Here is an 18326-nt window from a genome sequence, read left to right as displayed (position 1 = left end):
GGCACCTCTTTTAATGGAAGCTCTGTGAGCAGCTGTATAACCTAGTGGTTAAGAGCTCAGGCCTGAAACCAAACTATCTGGATTCAGCTGCTAGTTATTTCTTACTACTGGAGTGTATAACCTTGGACAAATTATTTTTTTCTTGTGCTCCATTTTTCTGAGCTATAAGATGAATTAAAATATAAAAATTGCTGGAGTCCAGCTCCAACCGGGGCAGGGTCCCCACAAGGACGAGATGGCGTCAGCGAAGTGGAGGGATGAGGGCAGGGGGAGATGAGGTAGTGAGGAGACACTGACACTTGATCAGGGTGCAGACATCTCCCACTGAGGGTCTCAGAGGGTCTTTATTTATACATCAGAAATTGTTATTTGATCATTACATCATGCAATCATGACTGATTTTACTTTTACATTGTTTCAGAAATTATTAATGATCATTAACAGTGCACAATCCTTTTTCTAATTTTCCTAGTCTATGATTAACTTGGCTACTTGGTTACATTAACTTGGTTATATTATTTCCCTAGGTGATGTATGTTATTCAGAAAATAGAAACAGGTGCTATGTTCAACATGATTTATACAGTCAAGCTAGATAACTAAAACAAAGCAAAGCAGGCATTGTAAAATCGAAGGCGGCTTCCTATTTTCTATATAGAACCAAAGGGTCCTGGTACCATGGGAACAATAAGTGGTGTGTTTCTCTTGGACCATTTCACTTCCCGGGGCACCTCAGGGCCTTCTCTAGTGGGGACTTTTACCGGGCTCAGTTCCATCAGTTCTATCAAGCGTGGTTTGTTAGAAAACTCAGTGTTACTCATGGTAACTGAATTACAAATTGGAGGACGTGGAGAAATATTGGAAACCGTTTCATTATCAATCATGTTGGAAGGTACTTTTCTCAAACTACTGAAGTGTGCATTACCGAAACTGGCATAGATGCCAACACTCATTGTGTTATTCTAAAGCTTATAGAAAATTTCCATGGTTTCAATAACTGCCACAAACAAATGAAAGGAAGTAGCAGGAGCCAGCTGTGGAGTTTTTCTGACTCTTCAGAAACTTTCCTCATGCCCGGACCTTGACTTTTCATGGGTTTTCCTTCATATCCAGACCTTGTCAGACAGCATGAGATTCCTGACTTTTCAGGAGTTTTCCCTCATGCCCAGACCTTGTCAGACAGCATGAGTAGCATGGCCCGCGCCAAGAAATAAATACCCATTTATATTTATAAAAATCCATTTATAACAATATAAATAAAAATAATCCATTGTGTAGAATTCATGTGTATTTGGAAAGCAAGTAGATGTGTGACTTAGTAAGTGCTCAATAATTGTTAACTTTATTGTAAGGATGATGAGGAAGAGGAAGATGACGGTGATGGTATATTAAATAGAGGGAAGGAAAGATAGAGGAGGTCAGGTATGTTTGTATGCCAAGGAGAAACCAGTAAGAAGGATATGTTCAAGAAAGAATGGATGATTCATGAATCAAAGTTAGTAAGGAGAAGGGAGGTGTTAATCAGAGCACTGGTAGAGGAAATAACTAAAAGTAGAGGAAGGCTCTCCCCCCCAACTTTTTTTTTTTTTATGATAGAGAAATGGGAAAGTAAAGATACAGATAATAGGTATAATCAGTTTTTAGATAGCGGGAAGGTAAGAAAGCACTCTAGATAGAATTAGGTACAGAGACTTGTCCTTATGAGAGTGGGAAAATGAAACCAGAGAATAGGAGGCAATAAAGAAGCTTGGGAGTAGATAGTTCATCCAGATAAATAAGCAATATAAGATGAATTGGTAGCAAAGGATCATAATTCAAGCTAGGAGCTCTGACATCAGATAAAATAAGAGGATAAAAGAATTACACTGGAGCTTTTCAGGGACTTTTGTGTTTCTACAGAAGGCAGGAAACTGCCACCATTTGACTGCTCATATCTTAAAGGTATAGAAGGTATAGATGAGTAAGGAGCATTTGACTAGGTTAGGAGACAGGAGGAAAATGGAACAGGGTGAATGTTTGACTAAGTTTTTTTTTTTGTTTTGTTTTTTTTTTGGCCAACAAAAGTCTTAATTATTAGAATTTTAAAATAAGAACTTTCTGGCTTTGTTGGTCCTCAAAGTATTCCCCTTATGTGACATGTTTAAGTTACTTGAAAAAGACTGTCTTAATCTGTTAAGTCTCAAGTCATTTATTTTCCTACAATTAAGAATACTAAAAATTACTAAAAATCTGTCTTAATAGAACATTTCATTCAGATAGATTTAGTAATTCAAACATTAACCATTTATGGAAAAGCTGTCATGCATCACTGATGTGTAGTCATCTGCAAGGGGATATATAAAAGCAATTTAAAAAATAAAGCCTATGTCAGAACGTACAATGCAGTAGCAATGGAAATTTTTAGCAGATATGTAACAGTCATCTGTTCTGTAGATGATTGAGAGCGTCGATTTTGATTATGCCTTTTGTTTTTGTAGTAACAGAAATTTCTGGGTTTCCTTTATCCCATGTTCCTCCCATTTTGTGGTGGCTCAGCTGGAAGACACCACCTCCATATATACATTCACAAAAAAATGAGTAGAAGCAGAGTTTTCCTTCATGATCTCTCAGCTGTTATTTATGTTAGTTATGCCTCATGGCTATTCTTTTTTTGTAAACTTATTTGAAATTTGTGCTGCTTATCATAAAGGTAATGTAGTGACTGACACAGATTATTGTCTTTTTTTTCTAGTAGAGATTCAGAAATTTAGGCTATTTCTCTTTCACTACCTTAAATTTACTGGCAAATGGAAATCTGTGAATAATATATTTTCTACCTATTGCATAGGATTAATTGAAGTAATATATAATTCTCATTACAGATTAAACACAGTACACTGTTACTCTGTTATTGAAAGTATAGCTGTTGAGTCATGAAAAACAGCTCTCACAAATTACATGTTCCAAATTTCTCAGTCCTAATTCACAAAATTGTTACTCTTTTTTCCACATACAGTTCCCCCAGGGGCAAATCTCATGTGACTTGCCCTCTAGCAGCTTGTAAATGGCCAATTAGATAGGTGGGGATTGCTGCTACAGGCAGCGGAACTGTGATAATACAGTAAGATTTGTACTGGAGCTGTGGATTTTTTGTTTTAATTGAGGTGAAATGCATATAACAAAAATAATCATTTCAAGTGACTGATTCAATGGCATTTACATTGACAGTGTGCAGCCACCATTTCTGTTTAGTTCTAAAATGTTTTCATCACCCCAAAAGGAAATTTTGTACCCATGAAGCAGTCGCTCATCATTTTCTCTCCTCTTCCAGTCCCTAGCAGCCATGATCTGTGTTGTGTCTTTATGGACCTATTCCAGATATTTCGTATAAATGGGAACATAAAGTATGTGACCTTTTGTGTCTTTATTCCCTTAGCATGATGTTATTGAGGTTCACCCATTCTGTAGCCATCTTTGTGGCCCTAATTCCTCTTTTTGACTCACTAATATTCCACTATTTGGATATGCCATAATTAGTTTGTGCAGTCATCTGTTGATGGACATTTGGGTTAATTCTGCCTTGGGGCTATTGTGAATAGTGCTGCTATGCGCGTTCATGTATAAGAATCTATTTGATTTCAGTTCTTTTGGGTATATACCTAGCAGTGGAGTTGATGGCTCCTATAGTAATTATTTAACATTTTGAAGAACTGCCAAACTCTTTTCCACAATAGATAAACCAGCTTGTATTTCCAGTGTGATCCATTCCAGTGTACAAGGATTCTACATCCTTGCTGGTACTTGTTATTCTCTTCACCCCACCTACCTTTATTGCCATCTTAATGGATTAAGATGCACAGTGTCCTTGTGCATCTCTATATATATTGTGGTCAGAATGTCTTATAATAATGAAATGTGCAATGCATAGTAATGAAGTATGATTACATGTGAACCATTAGACTTTTGCTTTCCTCACCTTGGTGGTCCAGGCCTTTCTCTGTGAATCCAAACCACTTTTACAACCTCAGTTCCCTCTTAGCACACTAGCATCCTCAAAGCATTTTATACCTTTCTTGGAGCAAATACTGTATTCTGCCTTGCTTTGGTTGAGAGCAGAGACAGTACCTTATTTTGTTTGCATCCCACCTTCCACTACTGTTTTGTATTTAACTTTTATAGAAGTTATCTTTTATGTTACAATTATTTTCTTGTTTGTTGCTCATACCTACCAGTGAGCAGTTTGTGGTATGGAACTTGACTCATCTTTGTGGAGCAAGGATCTATAGAGTATCTAAAATTGTTAGTTTGGATTCCTGGATTTTATATTTTAGCTTGTACATACTGCCTTGTCCTTTTGGTATAAAAGTATTGACATTTCCCCCTTATTCAGTTATTTATAGTTAATTCCATCTCATCCTCTTAATGTTCCACTGAATTTTCACCTCCAGGAAGTTTTCTCTTACATTGCATCTTCCCTTCCCTTTAAAGTCCTCTCTGTATATTCTGGTCATACTCTTGTGTGTCTCTGCTGTTGCACTTTCTTTTCTTTCTTTCTTTTTTTTTTTTTTTAAGATTTATTTATTTTTATACAAGAACTGGGGTACAGGCCAGATGCGTGGGAGGGTGAGAGGATTCACCGGAGGCAGAGCAGGAACAGAACAGGCAGACCGACGAAATACACTGCTGAGGGGAGCAGCGGGCGAGACAGGAAGAGGTCTGCTTCGCCATGTGGGATTCTCGCCGGCCGGCGGGAATGGAACCAGCGCTGCAGAGGCTGTGGACAGCTTCACAGTGCGGTGTTCAACCTCCTGTGCCACCAGGGAGGCCCTCTGCTGTAGCACTTTCAATGTTGTGTGTGTGTGTGTGTGTATACACATACATATATACATATATTTTTTTTGAAAGTAAAATCACTTTCTCCTTTCTTCCCTGTGTACTTGTACCTTCTCCCTAGCCCTTTTCCTCTTTAATTTCCATAGCTTTTACTTTTGATATTCAATAGTTTTTATATACTATCCACTTCCCCATATTAGAATGGAAATACCCCTACTGCACTCCTTATCCCCTTTCCTTTTTGTTTTCCATATCTTTTATTTTCATCTAATATTCACTAATTTTTACTATATATTTTCCCATATTAGATTGTAAACTTGATAAAGGTATTTCTGTCTCTGTTCTTCCCTTTTGCATCTGTCTCATCTAGAACAGTGTCTGCCACACAGTACTTGCTTAGTAGGTATTTCTTTTAGCAGTGAATGGACAGATCAGAGAACTACTTAAGAGCAAGGATGGTGCTCCCGGCACATCAGTGCTCAATAAATGTTTATTGAATGTAGTATTTATTCTTATTGGAGCCTCTTTTTTTCCTCATGATTTCCTTGGTTTTCTTTTGTTATTTGTTATTCCTAAATGTACATAACAGAAAATGCACATAAGCAACAAAGAATTGCCTCACTGCAAAAGGATTTGATTCAATCATAAGTATTTTATGTATAAGCATAATAGGTTTATCAAAACCTATTTCCTATAAAAGTAAAATCATTCATTCAAAAAAAGAAATAGGAATTGTAAAGATGGACAATCCTGTTGGTGAAGAAGTTGTAAATTAGGAAGCAGCTGAGTAATTGCTGTGTTCATATTTCAATGTAGTCATTATTGCAATAGATTAAAAATAACACAGACATTTTTTAACTAATGTTCATTGGGCAAAGTTTTTCATTCTTGTTTATGGAGGGATAACAAGTAGAAAAAACGAGAACACTGTCCTCACCCTACAAAAATAATAAATGTGGTTCTAGACAGAGTTTAAACAGCAGAAATCAATCTCTCCTTTTAGACAACATTAAAGGATTAATTGAAAGGAAGCTCATTTTAGGAAAAGTGAAACTGAACAAAAATTAAAGTTGTTATCATTAGTTATAATACTCATAATAAAGAACTGGAAAATATAGATTAATATATCTGTTAAACTTAACTTTTAAAGCTGTGTTTCTTTAATATGGTAGTATTTCTCATGAACTGTCAAATTTGATTTGATCCATTTGGAACTTTTCAATTTTGTTATAAAATAAATATTTCTGGAGTAATAAGCTGTGAGCTAGAAACCAAAGACTCAAAATTCTTACCCCTCATCATCTGCTGTCTTTGTATGATTCTGACCTTGGCTGCAATTGTTGGTGAGTTAATATTCTTTGCAAATAAGTGTTGAGTTGGATTTCCTGGTCATTGGAGCAAGGAAGCGAGTCCAGTTTTAGGCTGGGCTCAGTTACTATCCAGCTCAGTTATTTCAGCAGAAGCATTTCTGTTTTGTTTTTCTCGTTTGCAAGTCAGGCCAGTTAGTTATTTCTTTTTGATGGTCCCTTTCAGTTTTGCTTTTTCTTAAATATCATATAAATGGAATCATACAGCTGGAGCTCTGGAGCTTTTGAGTCTGGCTTCTTTCACTTAGCACAGGAGTTTGAGATTCATCTGTATTGTTGTGTGTCTTGTTCAATTTTATCTCTTTTCTTCCCTTCCACAAAATCTTGGAGAAGGACCAAATATGTTATAGTAGTAAGATATATATTACTCTCATGTGTTACTGGATGATTTGATCAAGGATGGACTGTATATTATATATACAGTGTGTGTGTATATATATATAATACATATGTGTGTGTGTGTGTGTGTGTGTGTGTGTGTGTATGGTGGCCCCAGTAGGCTGTACCATGCCATCTAGGTGTGCAGTAGGCGGTACCAGCCAGATTCGTGTAATCAAACTCTAGATGTTCGCACAGTGACGAAATCACCCAACAGTGCATTTCTCAGAATCTGTCCCACTCATTGAGTGACAAGTGACTGTAATGCTTTTGAGTTACAGTGCAAAACATGACGGAAGATAGTCTTAGAGCCTGGCTGGTACTATTAAGTCTGGAATCTGTGTGAAGCTGGGAACCTGAGCTAATCTTAAAGAGAAGTATGTGGTTTTCTCACCTTTGGATGCACTCTGAAGAGAGAAGCAGAACTTTATGAGAGATGGCCATTCACCTACTCTTGACTCCATACAAGTGTAACTCAGCTGTAATCAGTGCTATCTGTCCTTGTAGTCATCTCTGATTGATTCCCTCATTCTGCATTACATATTCCCAAGCCTTTTCTTTCTCCAGAACTTTTGTGCCTTATTTTTGTCGTCTTGTTTTGTTTTTGAAATATGACTACCTTTGGATTTTGACAAAATGTAGCTCTCTAATTCAAGTCCCACAATCTCCCTCCTTGAGGCTTTACATTTTATCTTTTTTGCTAACTCTCCTTTTCTTTTACATCTATTATAACCCTCTACTTCTCATTCTTTATTTTAACCCAGGGTTTTTCTTACATATGTAGTGTCTCTTCCACCCCCTTCTCTCCTCAGTCTTTTTAAGTGTGCTCAGCTTTCATCTGCCGGTAAACCATTCCTTCCACCCTCTCTACCATCTGCCCTTTGAACAGCCATCTCCCTTGCTTCCAGTACTACCCCAGGTGCTAGAGGAATGAGCCCCACTTACCAGCATAGCTCATCATCACCTGTTTTGCTCTTTGAGGGCGGGAAGGGTCCCTAAAATTTCACTGCATCTATTTTGTCATATTTGGTGTTTTTCTTGTTGTTCTGTTGTTTTGTCTTTTTTTGTTGTTTTATTTTTGTGTGTGTTTCTTTTTCTGTTTAAAAGTAAAGGTAATAATTGTAAAAGCCTCATATAAACATGGATGTATGGTTTAAACACGCATATTTCTACTACTAGGCCACAAAATAGAATGTTACCGTTACCCAGAAGGCCACTATAGGTTCAGCCTTATCATATTACATTCTTCTACCACAGAGGTAACTGTAATCCGAATTTAGTGTTAATGGTCACATTGTAGGTCTTTTTTTTTTTTTTTTTTTTTTTTAAGAAAAACAAAAACAAAACAACACCTTCCACTATCCATTATACTTCCTTTATCATCATTGCCACCCAAACCCACTTCACCTCTGGTAACCTTAGGTTAGTTATCAGTGTCTACTGGTTTATTTTTATTTTGCTTTGTCCATTTATCTGCTCTGCTTTCTATTATTGCACATATAGGTGAAATTATCCAAGATCTTAGATCATCTAAGATCATCCAAAATCAGTAGATGCTCTCTGCAGCTATTGATAATGATCAGAAGATTTTTGTACTTCCATTATTGATGTGGTATATTGATTTGTGTATGTTAAACCATCCCACTTGGTCTTGTTCGTGATCCTTTTAATGTACTGTTGAAATCAGTTTGCTAGTATTTTGTCGAGAATTTTCACATTTAAGTTCATCAGAGATACTGGTTTGTAAATTTTTTTTTTTTTTTTTTTTTGTAATGTCCTTTTGTGGTTTTGGCATTAGGGTAATGTTTCCCTCATAGAATGTATTAGGAAATGTTCCCTCTTCAGTTTTTTTGAAAGACTAAAATAGGTATATGTTCTGTGGAGATTTGGTAGAATTCACTTAAAGCCAACTGGTCCTGGACTTTTGTTTTTGGTAGATTTTAAAGTACCCCAATTTCGATGATTGTGATCATTCATTTAAAATTTTCCGTTTCTACTGGTTCTGTATTGGTATACTATAGTGCTCTAAAGTTTTGCCAATTCAAAATTACCAATTTGTTGGAATATAGTCGCTCATAATTATGGTATCTGTTGTTATTGTCGTTCATTTCTAATTCTGTTTATTTTTTCTCTTTGTGAGTCTGGCTAAAGGTTTATAGATTTTGTTTATGTTTTTGAGGAACTTTTGGTTTCATTGATCTTTTATATTGTTTTCTTTGTTTCCATTTTTTCTCTGATTTTTATTTTCTTCTGAATTTTGACTTTGTTCTTCATTTTCAAGTTGCTTTAGGCATAAGATTAAATTGTTTGAGATGTTTCTTATTTCTTAATCTAGACCTGTATTGCAATTAAATTCCCTCTTGGTTCTGCCTTTGCTGCACCAATAGAGTCTCATAACTTGTATCTTCATTTTCATTTGTCTCCCCAGGTGTTTTTTAATTTTTGCTTTAATTTTCTTAATGACCCAGTGATTATTGAAAAACATGTTATTTAGTCTTAATGTATTGGAGGTTTCTTCTGTTTTCTTTTTCTGATATAATTTAAGTCTTCATAAGTTGATTAACACTGCATTTGTGTTCCAGCGTTTGGCCTATCCTTGAGGATGTCCCATGTGCACTTAAGAAAAATGTAAATTCTTCTGTTTTGAATGTCATGCCCTGTCAGTGTCTGTTAGGGCCTTCTGATCAAGCACATCATTTAAGCTCATCATTTCTGATTAAGCACATCATTTTCCCTTTTTATTCCCTGGCTTGTTAGTCTGTCTGTAGTTGTGAGTGGGCTGTTAAAAATCCCCTATTATGTTGTTGCCAGTGTCGCTCATTAGTTCTATTAATAATTGCTTTATGTATTTTGATGCCCCCTCATTTGGTGTATATATATGTTAGTGCTGTATAACTATATTACTATATTAAGCCCTTAATCATGATATAATGTCCCTATCTCTTACTAACTTTTTTTAACTGGAAGGCTGTTTTATCTGTTATAACTATATTTGCTTTTTTTTAATTACCATTTGCTTTTAGGGTTGTGTTTCAGACTTTTACTGTATGCCTACTTTTGTCTTTCGTGCAATGATGAGTTTTCTGTGGATAGCCAGAGTTGAGTTTTCTTTTCTGATCCATTCAACTGCTCTATACCTTTTTAATGATGGATTCAAGTCATGTATCTTTGAGATAATTATTGAAATATAAGTGTTCATTGCCATTTTTGTTGCTTTGGTGTTTTTTTGGTTTTGTGTCTTTGTAGTTTGTCTTTGTTCTTTTGCTTTCTCTTGTCTTCTTTGTGCTTTATCATCTTTTGTGTTACGTTTGAGTTCCTTTTCCACTTTCTTACAGTTTGTTCTGTGGGTTTTTGTTTCGAGGTTATCCTGGATGACTGGCTATCTAGTGCTTGGTGAAGAGCAGGAACTCGGGCAGTGGGGAATTGAGAGATTGCTATGAGGTAGTGCCAAGAGTTCAAGCCTTCTAAGGAGCAGTAGGTGCCTGAGCAGAAGGGGAGGAGAAGTCTGCAATGACTACCTCCTCTAGACCAGTTTCTTAGAATTTCCCCAGAACGCTAACACTAACCCCTTAGCTGTGATCCATTGCTGATTTGAGGGTTCTGTGACCACTTTTTCCAGGGTTGCTGTCAGGAGCAAAGTGATCTGGGAATTGTGGCTTTCTATTGTCCTCAGGCTGCAGTTCTAGCTGTAATCATAAGTGGATCAGAAAGTGTCAGGGCTTGTAGGTACCTTTCATAAAAGATTACCTCCTTTGTGGCCCTCTCTGAGTCCTTTTTTAAAGGTTGTGGCACCAGAGGTGGCTGTGGTCAGGGTTGCAAGTAAGGGGTGTCTATTTCCAGTGGCTTTCATGTACTGAGCCTTCCCCTGAGGAAGCTCCTGCTGCCTAGGTGCCTAGGTAACTTTAAACTTTGATTAGAAGCAGAGGCAGGATAGGTGAATGTTATATCCTAGCATTGGGCCCAGGTAGGATGGGACAGGTAGTTCACATGACACAGAAGCCACTTGTAGAGAGAAGCCTCTTAGGTGCAGAGCCCAAGGTAAATATTTTTTCACACAAATCAGGGTTTTCTAACTAGGCCTTCTTCATTGACTTGAACTTCAAATGCCTGTATTTGGAGGACAGAGGATCAAGCTGACAGTTACCACCTTAGACAAGTCTTATGCCAGCCGTGTGCAAGGACTGTCAGTGACCTTGAGCACCCCTTAATGGCAGAAGTGCAAGGTATATGCCCTCTGGCCTTCACTCTTGGTTGATAACTAGCAGTACAGCATTTGCTCTGGCTAGCATCTATCTGTTCTCCCTATGTTAGGCCAAATATATGTACTGCTCCAAATCCTATTATTCTCCAGAGTCAGACCCCCCATTTTCCATACCTGGTCATGTACATTCCCCTGGGCCCCCAACTCCCATGCAGTCTAAAGTCTCAGATTCTGTAGTCTCCAATGGGCACGAGCCCTTCAGTTACCAACAAAAGAAAGGTTCCATGTTGCAACCGTACCAACCCTCTCTTGGTTTGTGCTGCCCTGGTAGCATTCCAGGCAAAATTGTTTTGCAATTTTTCCAACCTTCTCTGCCACGTCTCTTTTCCCTGCAAAAAACAAGGGTCCTCTGGTTATCTTTCAGGTTTTTCTTTCTATCAAGAAAGATTTTGGGGAGGGGGCCTCCCTGGTGGCACAAGGGGTTAAGCACTGCACTATGAAGCAATCCACAGCCTCTGCAGCATGAGTTCTATCCCTGGCCGGCCAGGGAGCAACCCACATGGCTCAGCAGACCTCTCCTGTCTCCCCTGCTGCTCCCCCCAGCAGTGTATTTCAGTCAGTCTGCCTGTTCTGTTCCCCACTCTGTCTCTGGTGAATCCTTTCACCCCCTGCATCTCTGCCCTGTACCCCAGCTCTTGTATGCATAAATAAATCTTTTAAAAAAAAAAAAAGATTTTTTTGTTAATGGGGAAGTGGCAAGCCCAGTCTCCTTATTCTTTCCCCATCTTCCAGAACTCACATACCTCCACATTGCTTTCTTTGAAAAACTTTTTTATCTTTTCATTTATTTTCCTCAAATAATACATTAGATTTACCTGTTTCCATTATATAAATTAAATCACACTATTTTCTGTGACTTTTTTCTTTTGCTCAGTGTTGGATGAATGTCATCCAAGTTAGTACATGTATTTGTACTTCATTTTCTCTGGATACAAGATTCTATTATATGACTATATCAAGTTTTTCTATCGATTCCATTATTGATGGACATTTGGGTTATTTTTAGACTTTGCTATTTCAAACATTATGGCTATAAATATGTGTGAAAAAGCATATGTGTGGGAAAAGTCTCCAGAATGTTTACTTAATAGTGTAATTGCTGAACTTGTTCCAGTGTTACTCAGTACTGCCAGCCAGTTTTCAAAACATTTGAACGGGTTTACACTGCTACAAACAAGGGATGAGAATTTCAGTCTTGCCATTATTTTGTAATTTTAGCCAATTTAGTTGGGTGTAAGATGGTATTTTATTGATATTTTAATTTGTGTTTTCCTAGTTTCCAGGGAGATTAACATCTTTTGTATTTCTGGGCCATTTATATTTCTTTTTTGAAATTCCTATTCATTTCTTTTGCCCAATTTTTCTCTTGCATTGGCTTTTTTATTGGTATATTCTGGATACTAACCTTTGGTTGTTTGTATGTGTGCCAATATTTTGTCCTTTCACTCACTTTCTTAGTCCTTTGATGAACAAAGCTTAAATTATGTATTTCCTTTTTTGAGATCTTGATAAAGAATTCCTTCTCTTTCCCAAGATTATAATGATGAAGATGTAGCCATTTTGCAGTTCATTTCCATCCTCCTGAAGTTTTTTTTCTTTTGGGGGTAAGGGAGTATGCTGTGTATTGGTCTAATTTCATTTTTTTCCCTAATGAATACCTTGTTATCCATTTAGTGAAAACTCTACCCTTCCCTCACTCATCTGCAGTACCCACCTCTGCCATGTTTTATTTTTTTATCTTTTTTATTTTTTTTTAAAGATTTGTTTATTTATACAAGCACTGGGTACAGTCAGAGGCATGGGAGGGTGAGAGAATTCACCAGAGCGGAGAGTAGAACAGACAGAGTGACGAAGTACACTGCTGAGGGGAGCAGCGGGCGGCAGGAGAGGTCTGCAAGCCTTGTGGGACCCTCGCCCAGCGGCTGGGGATTGAACCGGCGCTGCAGAGTCTGCGGGCAGCTTCGCAACCCAGCGCTCAACCGCTGTGCCACCGGGGAGGCCCATCTGCCATGTTTTAAATGTCTGTTTCCAGATTCTGTTGTGGTCTTTTTGTTTATCCCTGAACGAATACCATATTATCCTAATTATTATTGCTCTATATTAAGTGTTGAAGTCTTGATAGTGAAAACCCCACCACTTTGGTCTTTTTAAAGAGTATCTTGGCTCTTTGACCTATTTACATTTTGGATTCAGCCTGTCGCATACACATTTTCCACCCCTACTCTGAGATAGAGAATGAAATAATAAGAGAAAGAAAATAACTCATTGAAGTTTTTATATGAAATTCCTTTGAATCCATAGATCAGTTTGGGAAGAATTTATATCTTTATAATGTTGAGTTTTTAAATAAATGAGCATTTATTTATGTTGTTTTTATTATTTTTAAATAATTTTAAAAAAATTTTTTACTTATATAGGCCTTGTTATATTTTGATAGATTCAGTGTCAGGACTTTTTTTTAGTCATATTGCATTTTGTAAGATTCATGCGTACATCAAGAATCAACATTTTGTAATGCAATGTTAATGTGTGTGTATTCCCCTCCCCTCAAAAAAAAAAAAAAGGTGTGTAAGATTGGAATGATTTATTCCTTGAATTTTTAGAAATAAGAAGAGTGAAATTAACCAGACTTTCTATTGTCTTTTGCAGAAAATGTTTACTTAGCTACTAATTTGGTTACTTTAAATGCTGTGGGACTGTTTGGATTTTCTGTTTCTTTTTGAGTCAGTCTGGATCACTTATTTTTTCTAGAGAGTTAACCATTTCTAAGTTTTAATTTTATCATCATGAATTCTATTGGTTCATGATAACTTCTTTTTAGTATCTGCAGTTTTTTTTAATGTGCTCTTTGTTATTCTTAAATTGTTTGTAACTTCTCTTTTTTGTTCTCCATTACCAGAAATTTATAATTTATGTAATTCTTTGGAAAAAGCCAAGTTGCTGTTTTTATTATGTGGTTTTTGTTTTTTTTTTTTTTCCTGTTTCATGAAATTTTGTTTTGTTTGCCTCTATTCTTTTTGGGTTTTTTCGTTAGTGCTCTGACCATTTTTTCTGTACCGCTTGACAGTACTAATCTACCCCCTGTAGCTTTTGCTCCCTGACTCCTGAGACACACTAGTCTTGAGACTTTTTTCTACTTTTCTAATTTCTTCCCTCTGACTCTCTTTGTCTTCACATCTCTTATTGTAGATACTCTCTTATCGCCAACCTTCCTTTCTCTGTTTCTGTTCTAAATTGATATATACATTTACTCTCTTAATTTCAGCCCTCACTGCTCTGTGACTAGACAGAATCAAGGAAACTATTCCATGTCTTGTTCTTTCCACTTAACTTGTCTCGTCTTGAGCAATATATGACCTCTGAAGCTCACCTCAGGAATACTTTCTTAATATTATAACCTTATAGAATCTTTAACTCTGGCCTCTGCCGTTTCTAAATGCCGTTTCTGGACCACTTTTCTTAGTTGTTTTGTGAGGGTTTCTCAAGTTCTACATGTCTTGTATGAATCTTACATAATTTACTTTCTCTCCCAACCTATTAATTCCCTCATTTTCTCATTTGGATGTTTTATTTTCCCAAGCGCACGAAACCACATGTTATTTGGTTTGACTTCCCAACATCCTTGTCTCCCGTTACTGTCTTTATACTCAAGTCTGATTATAATGTGTGTGTATCTGTTCCCCTCTCCTTTCCTTTTAGCCCAGATTATGCCTTTGTCTTTTACAAGAATGGTTTCTATCTATTCCTACTTTCCTTCACTGCCCAGTGTAGCCTCACCACCTTACTAAAAACCATACCTACTTTTGATTCCTAAATCTGTTTATCTAAGTTGTTCTCTAAGAATATTATTTTTTACCCTACTAGTTTTAGACAAAATACTTTTATACCATATCCCTCCTCTACCCCCAACCTGGGCAGCACCAGAGCACTTAAATATCTATAGACTCTTATATTATACTTTGTGACAGGGATACCAGAAAGCAATCAGTCTTGTGTTATGTAGTAATTTATGATTTACAAGGGATCATTTTTATGGGAACTTGAAAGTGGAACCAATGGGTAGAATGTTTATGGTCTCCATGAGAGTGAAATATTTGATTCTAAAAGACTTTGTAATTGGTGATGTGTTTAATCACTAAGTGCTTCTCTGGTTTTCAAAATCTTGTCTTCTCTTGGCTTTGTCAATTTAATATATCATGAGCGTATTTCTCTAATGCACAATCATGTACAGTGGTTCACAGAAATGATATAGAGATATAGCTAAAACAAAAAGTGCAATTTTAAACTCTATGAAAGTGACCCTAATTACTTTAAATTTTATTTCATACTAGTTTTGCATTACTTTACACAGTGTGTTCTCTTTTAATTTCATTAACTGTATATGTCTAGGTAGTTCTGTAGTTTCCTATTCATGGGAAAATTAGGGGGAAAATACCATAAGAATAATTACCATGAGGGCCTCCCCTGTGGCGCAGCGGTTAAGCGCTGGGTTCGAAGCTGTGCTTCCTCTGCAGCGCTGGTTCGATCCCTGGCTGCTCCCCGGCCACTGGAGGAGGGTCCCGCATGGTGCACAGACCTCTCCTGCCGCCCGCTGCTCCCCTCAGCAGTGTACTTAGGTCCTTCTGCCTGTTCTGCTCCCCGCTCTGGCTCTGGTGGATTCTCTCACCCTCCCGCGCTTCTGACTGTACCCAGTGGTTGTATGTATGTATGAATGAATGAATGAATGAATGAATGAATGAATGAATGAATGAATAAATAAATAAATAAATAAATAATTTTTTTTTAAAAGAATAATTGCCATGAGATTATTAAAGAGGTCAAATATGCATATATTCCTTTTTTTATTACCTCAAGGAAACCTTAAATAGCTATTTTGGATCATGCTACCTACCTAATTATTCTTATTAAAATGATATGCTTGCTAGAAATTGGTTAGGATATATCACAGCAGAAGCTAGTACCCAAGGGTACTGTTTTTAAGGTTGTACCTCATATTGTCCTAACTGGTCTGCTCTGTGTATGAGAGGCTGGAGGAGAATATGTGATATTCAAATAGTAGGAAATGGAAGTGTAAACCATATTCAAGTATCTCAATGGTTCTTGCTGATTCCTATAGTCTGTTATATTTTATTCAGCCAGAAATGTTCTGGTTATTTCTAAGTAATAGCTGGAACAGTAATTTGAAAATAATGTATTATATCCCTTAGAAAATATTTCTGAGTATTAAAGTAGTCTGTCTTTCCATAAATTAGTTCTAGTCCAACATCAAATTGTAGCACAATTGGCAAAAAAGCATTAGCATAACATTTAGAAAATTATAGTTCTAGCAGAGCCCTTACCTATTAGGTATATGCCACAATCTATACTTTGCGATCGAAGAATTTAGTAAAAGTATTTTTTTCTGTCATATAAAGGGGTTGCTTTTGATGTCAGACTGTCATTCATTAAAGCTCTTAAAAGTCAGTCTGTCTTGCTCTTGGCAAAGTTACCAGTGAATTTCTTCTATCCAAGCCAAATATTCAGAAGGGTGAAACGAGGAGAGCCTGGTGCCTTGTCTGTCACTCTGCACAACATGATAACTGTCTCTTACCACCCTGTGCAGGGCATGCTTGTTCCCATGCTAGGTACATAGGTACAGTCACTGCATTCACTTCTAAAGTTTCTATCATATGATTATAATTCATTATTTTATTTTTTGTTTTATTTCTTATTTATTTTCTGTGTTTGCTTACTTGTCTTGCACTTGTGCCTTTAGAAAAGAAATTATTTAACTGTATTTCCTATTTCTTTCAAATCTTCCTGGGAGGTCTTTTAGAAAAATGCTGATGAAATAGGTGCCTGATAAATGTTGGTAACTGAAGTCTAGTGCTTTATTTTAATTGAATTTATTGTTTTAATGGCTGTATTACTTTACTTGAATTCTAGGCACACAAACCAATGGTCTGGACTTTCAAAAGCAGCCCGTTCCTGTTGGAGGAGCAATCTCAACAGCCCAGGCCCAGGCTTTCCTTGGACATCTCCATCAGGTACGGTGTTCTGCGCAAGCGCAAGTGAGAGTAAAAACGAAGACATGGCTGTTTGGGGCTGGGGAAAATATTTTAGTATATGAGATGAGATTCTTAAGTTGATTAAAGCCTCATGCTAATTGTTTCTGTTTGTGTCATTCTAAATGATTGGTGTGGAATCCTATGGCTCAGTTGACTTTAAAACTGTTGACCCCACAGCTTTGTGAAAAAGAAAATTTCTTGTTTTGAACAGTGTACGTGTAAAACTGGTTATTGATATCTGAGTGTGAGTCTGTGATGGTTCACTGAAGGGAGTAAATTACAGACATCCAACATGATGTAGCCGCCATTGCCTACGACCTGCTGTGTGAGACTCGGGGCTCAGAACTTATAGCCTTCCTTTAAAGAAGTTCAAACCATTTTGATTTGGGTAGCTTTTCAGAAACTTTATTTGACAGTGAATCCCTTGTTTGGGGAATTTTTGAGTTTTCTAAAGTGTAGGACTCTCCTTTATAAATAAAGGCCAGCATCAATATTAGCTCTGAACTCTACCCTAACCCTAACCCCATTCTGATACTTTCTTTTCATTTTAGGAAACCTTAATGCTATAGTTCCTATCCAAAATGGAACTCATCTTTCTGCTAATGGCATCACTGTTTTTTGTAGTCTTCTAGATTTGAACACTGGGATAGTTCATGATTTTTTTTCTTTATCTGTGCCCAGTCAGTTGCCAGGATCCTTACGTAGTACCTTATAAGGCCTTTCACTAGAATGCGGCTCATTCTAGTTCAGGCTTCCATTTGTTCTACCCTTGTTTACAATCTTTTTCTCTATATTTAATTTTTCTCTGCTTTCAGGAAGTTTACATTTTTGAAGAATGAAAACCCAGTTATTTTGTACAGTGTTGCTCAAATTGGGTTTGATGTTTCCTGATGACCACTGTGTTCTTACATCCAACCAGAAGGGATAGATGTCATTATTGGTGATTTTAACTGCAATCACTTCCAGGTTTCCCCAGGAAAAGTTTATTTTACCTTGATAATTAACAGGTATCTATGGCAAGATAATGGGAAATGTAAATATTCTGTTACTCTTCAAATTTCACCTATTAGTTAAAGCATTCATCCATTCCTGATGCTTACCTGAGTCAGTTATCATTGTGGTTGCCAAATGATGACCCTTATTTTAATATCACCATGGTTTGAACTTTCTAAATATGTGAAATGTGTGTGTGACAGACTTTCATTTGTGATTTATAGGTCAGATTCTTTATTTTAGCCAAAAGTTATGAATACATGGAACTTTAGAAATAGAATGAGTATATAATTCTGATCATTTATGTTAAAAAATGTACATAAGTAGATTATTTTCCCGTTTCTTGAGGACAATGTGGAAGGTGAATTAAGTTTTTAGAGTTTAAGTGAATACAAATGAATGTTACATAGGGAATCCCTAATACAAGTGTAGCATGCCTGATGATGCTAATTTAGTATGGGAAAATAGC

At 36.8% G+C, this 18326-nt stretch overlaps 1 protein-coding gene across 2 annotated transcripts in view; it reads left to right on the top strand.

The window, feature by feature from the left end:
* POU2F1 (POU class 2 homeobox 1) overlaps positions 1 to 18326 on the top strand; it is a 152328-nt gene that overhangs the window by 90968 nt on the left and 43034 nt on the right. For both annotated transcript variants that reach the window (XM_054693503.1, XM_037506557.2), the window contains exon 3: positions 16743 to 16843. In XM_054693503.1, coding sequence (XP_054549478.1) covers positions 16743 to 16843 — 101 coding nt within the window. The remainder of the gene's footprint in view (positions 1 to 16742; positions 16844 to 18326) is intronic.

This window comes from Talpa occidentalis, unplaced genomic scaffold, assembly GCF_014898055.3.
Source record: "Talpa occidentalis isolate TD23 unplaced genomic scaffold, MPIMG_talOcc4v2.1 talOcc4.12, whole genome shotgun sequence".
Lineage (NCBI taxonomy): Eukaryota > Metazoa > Chordata > Mammalia > Eulipotyphla > Talpidae > Talpa > Talpa occidentalis.
Note: the sequence above shows the minus strand (reverse complement) of the source record. Positions and strands in the feature narration are given on the sequence as shown.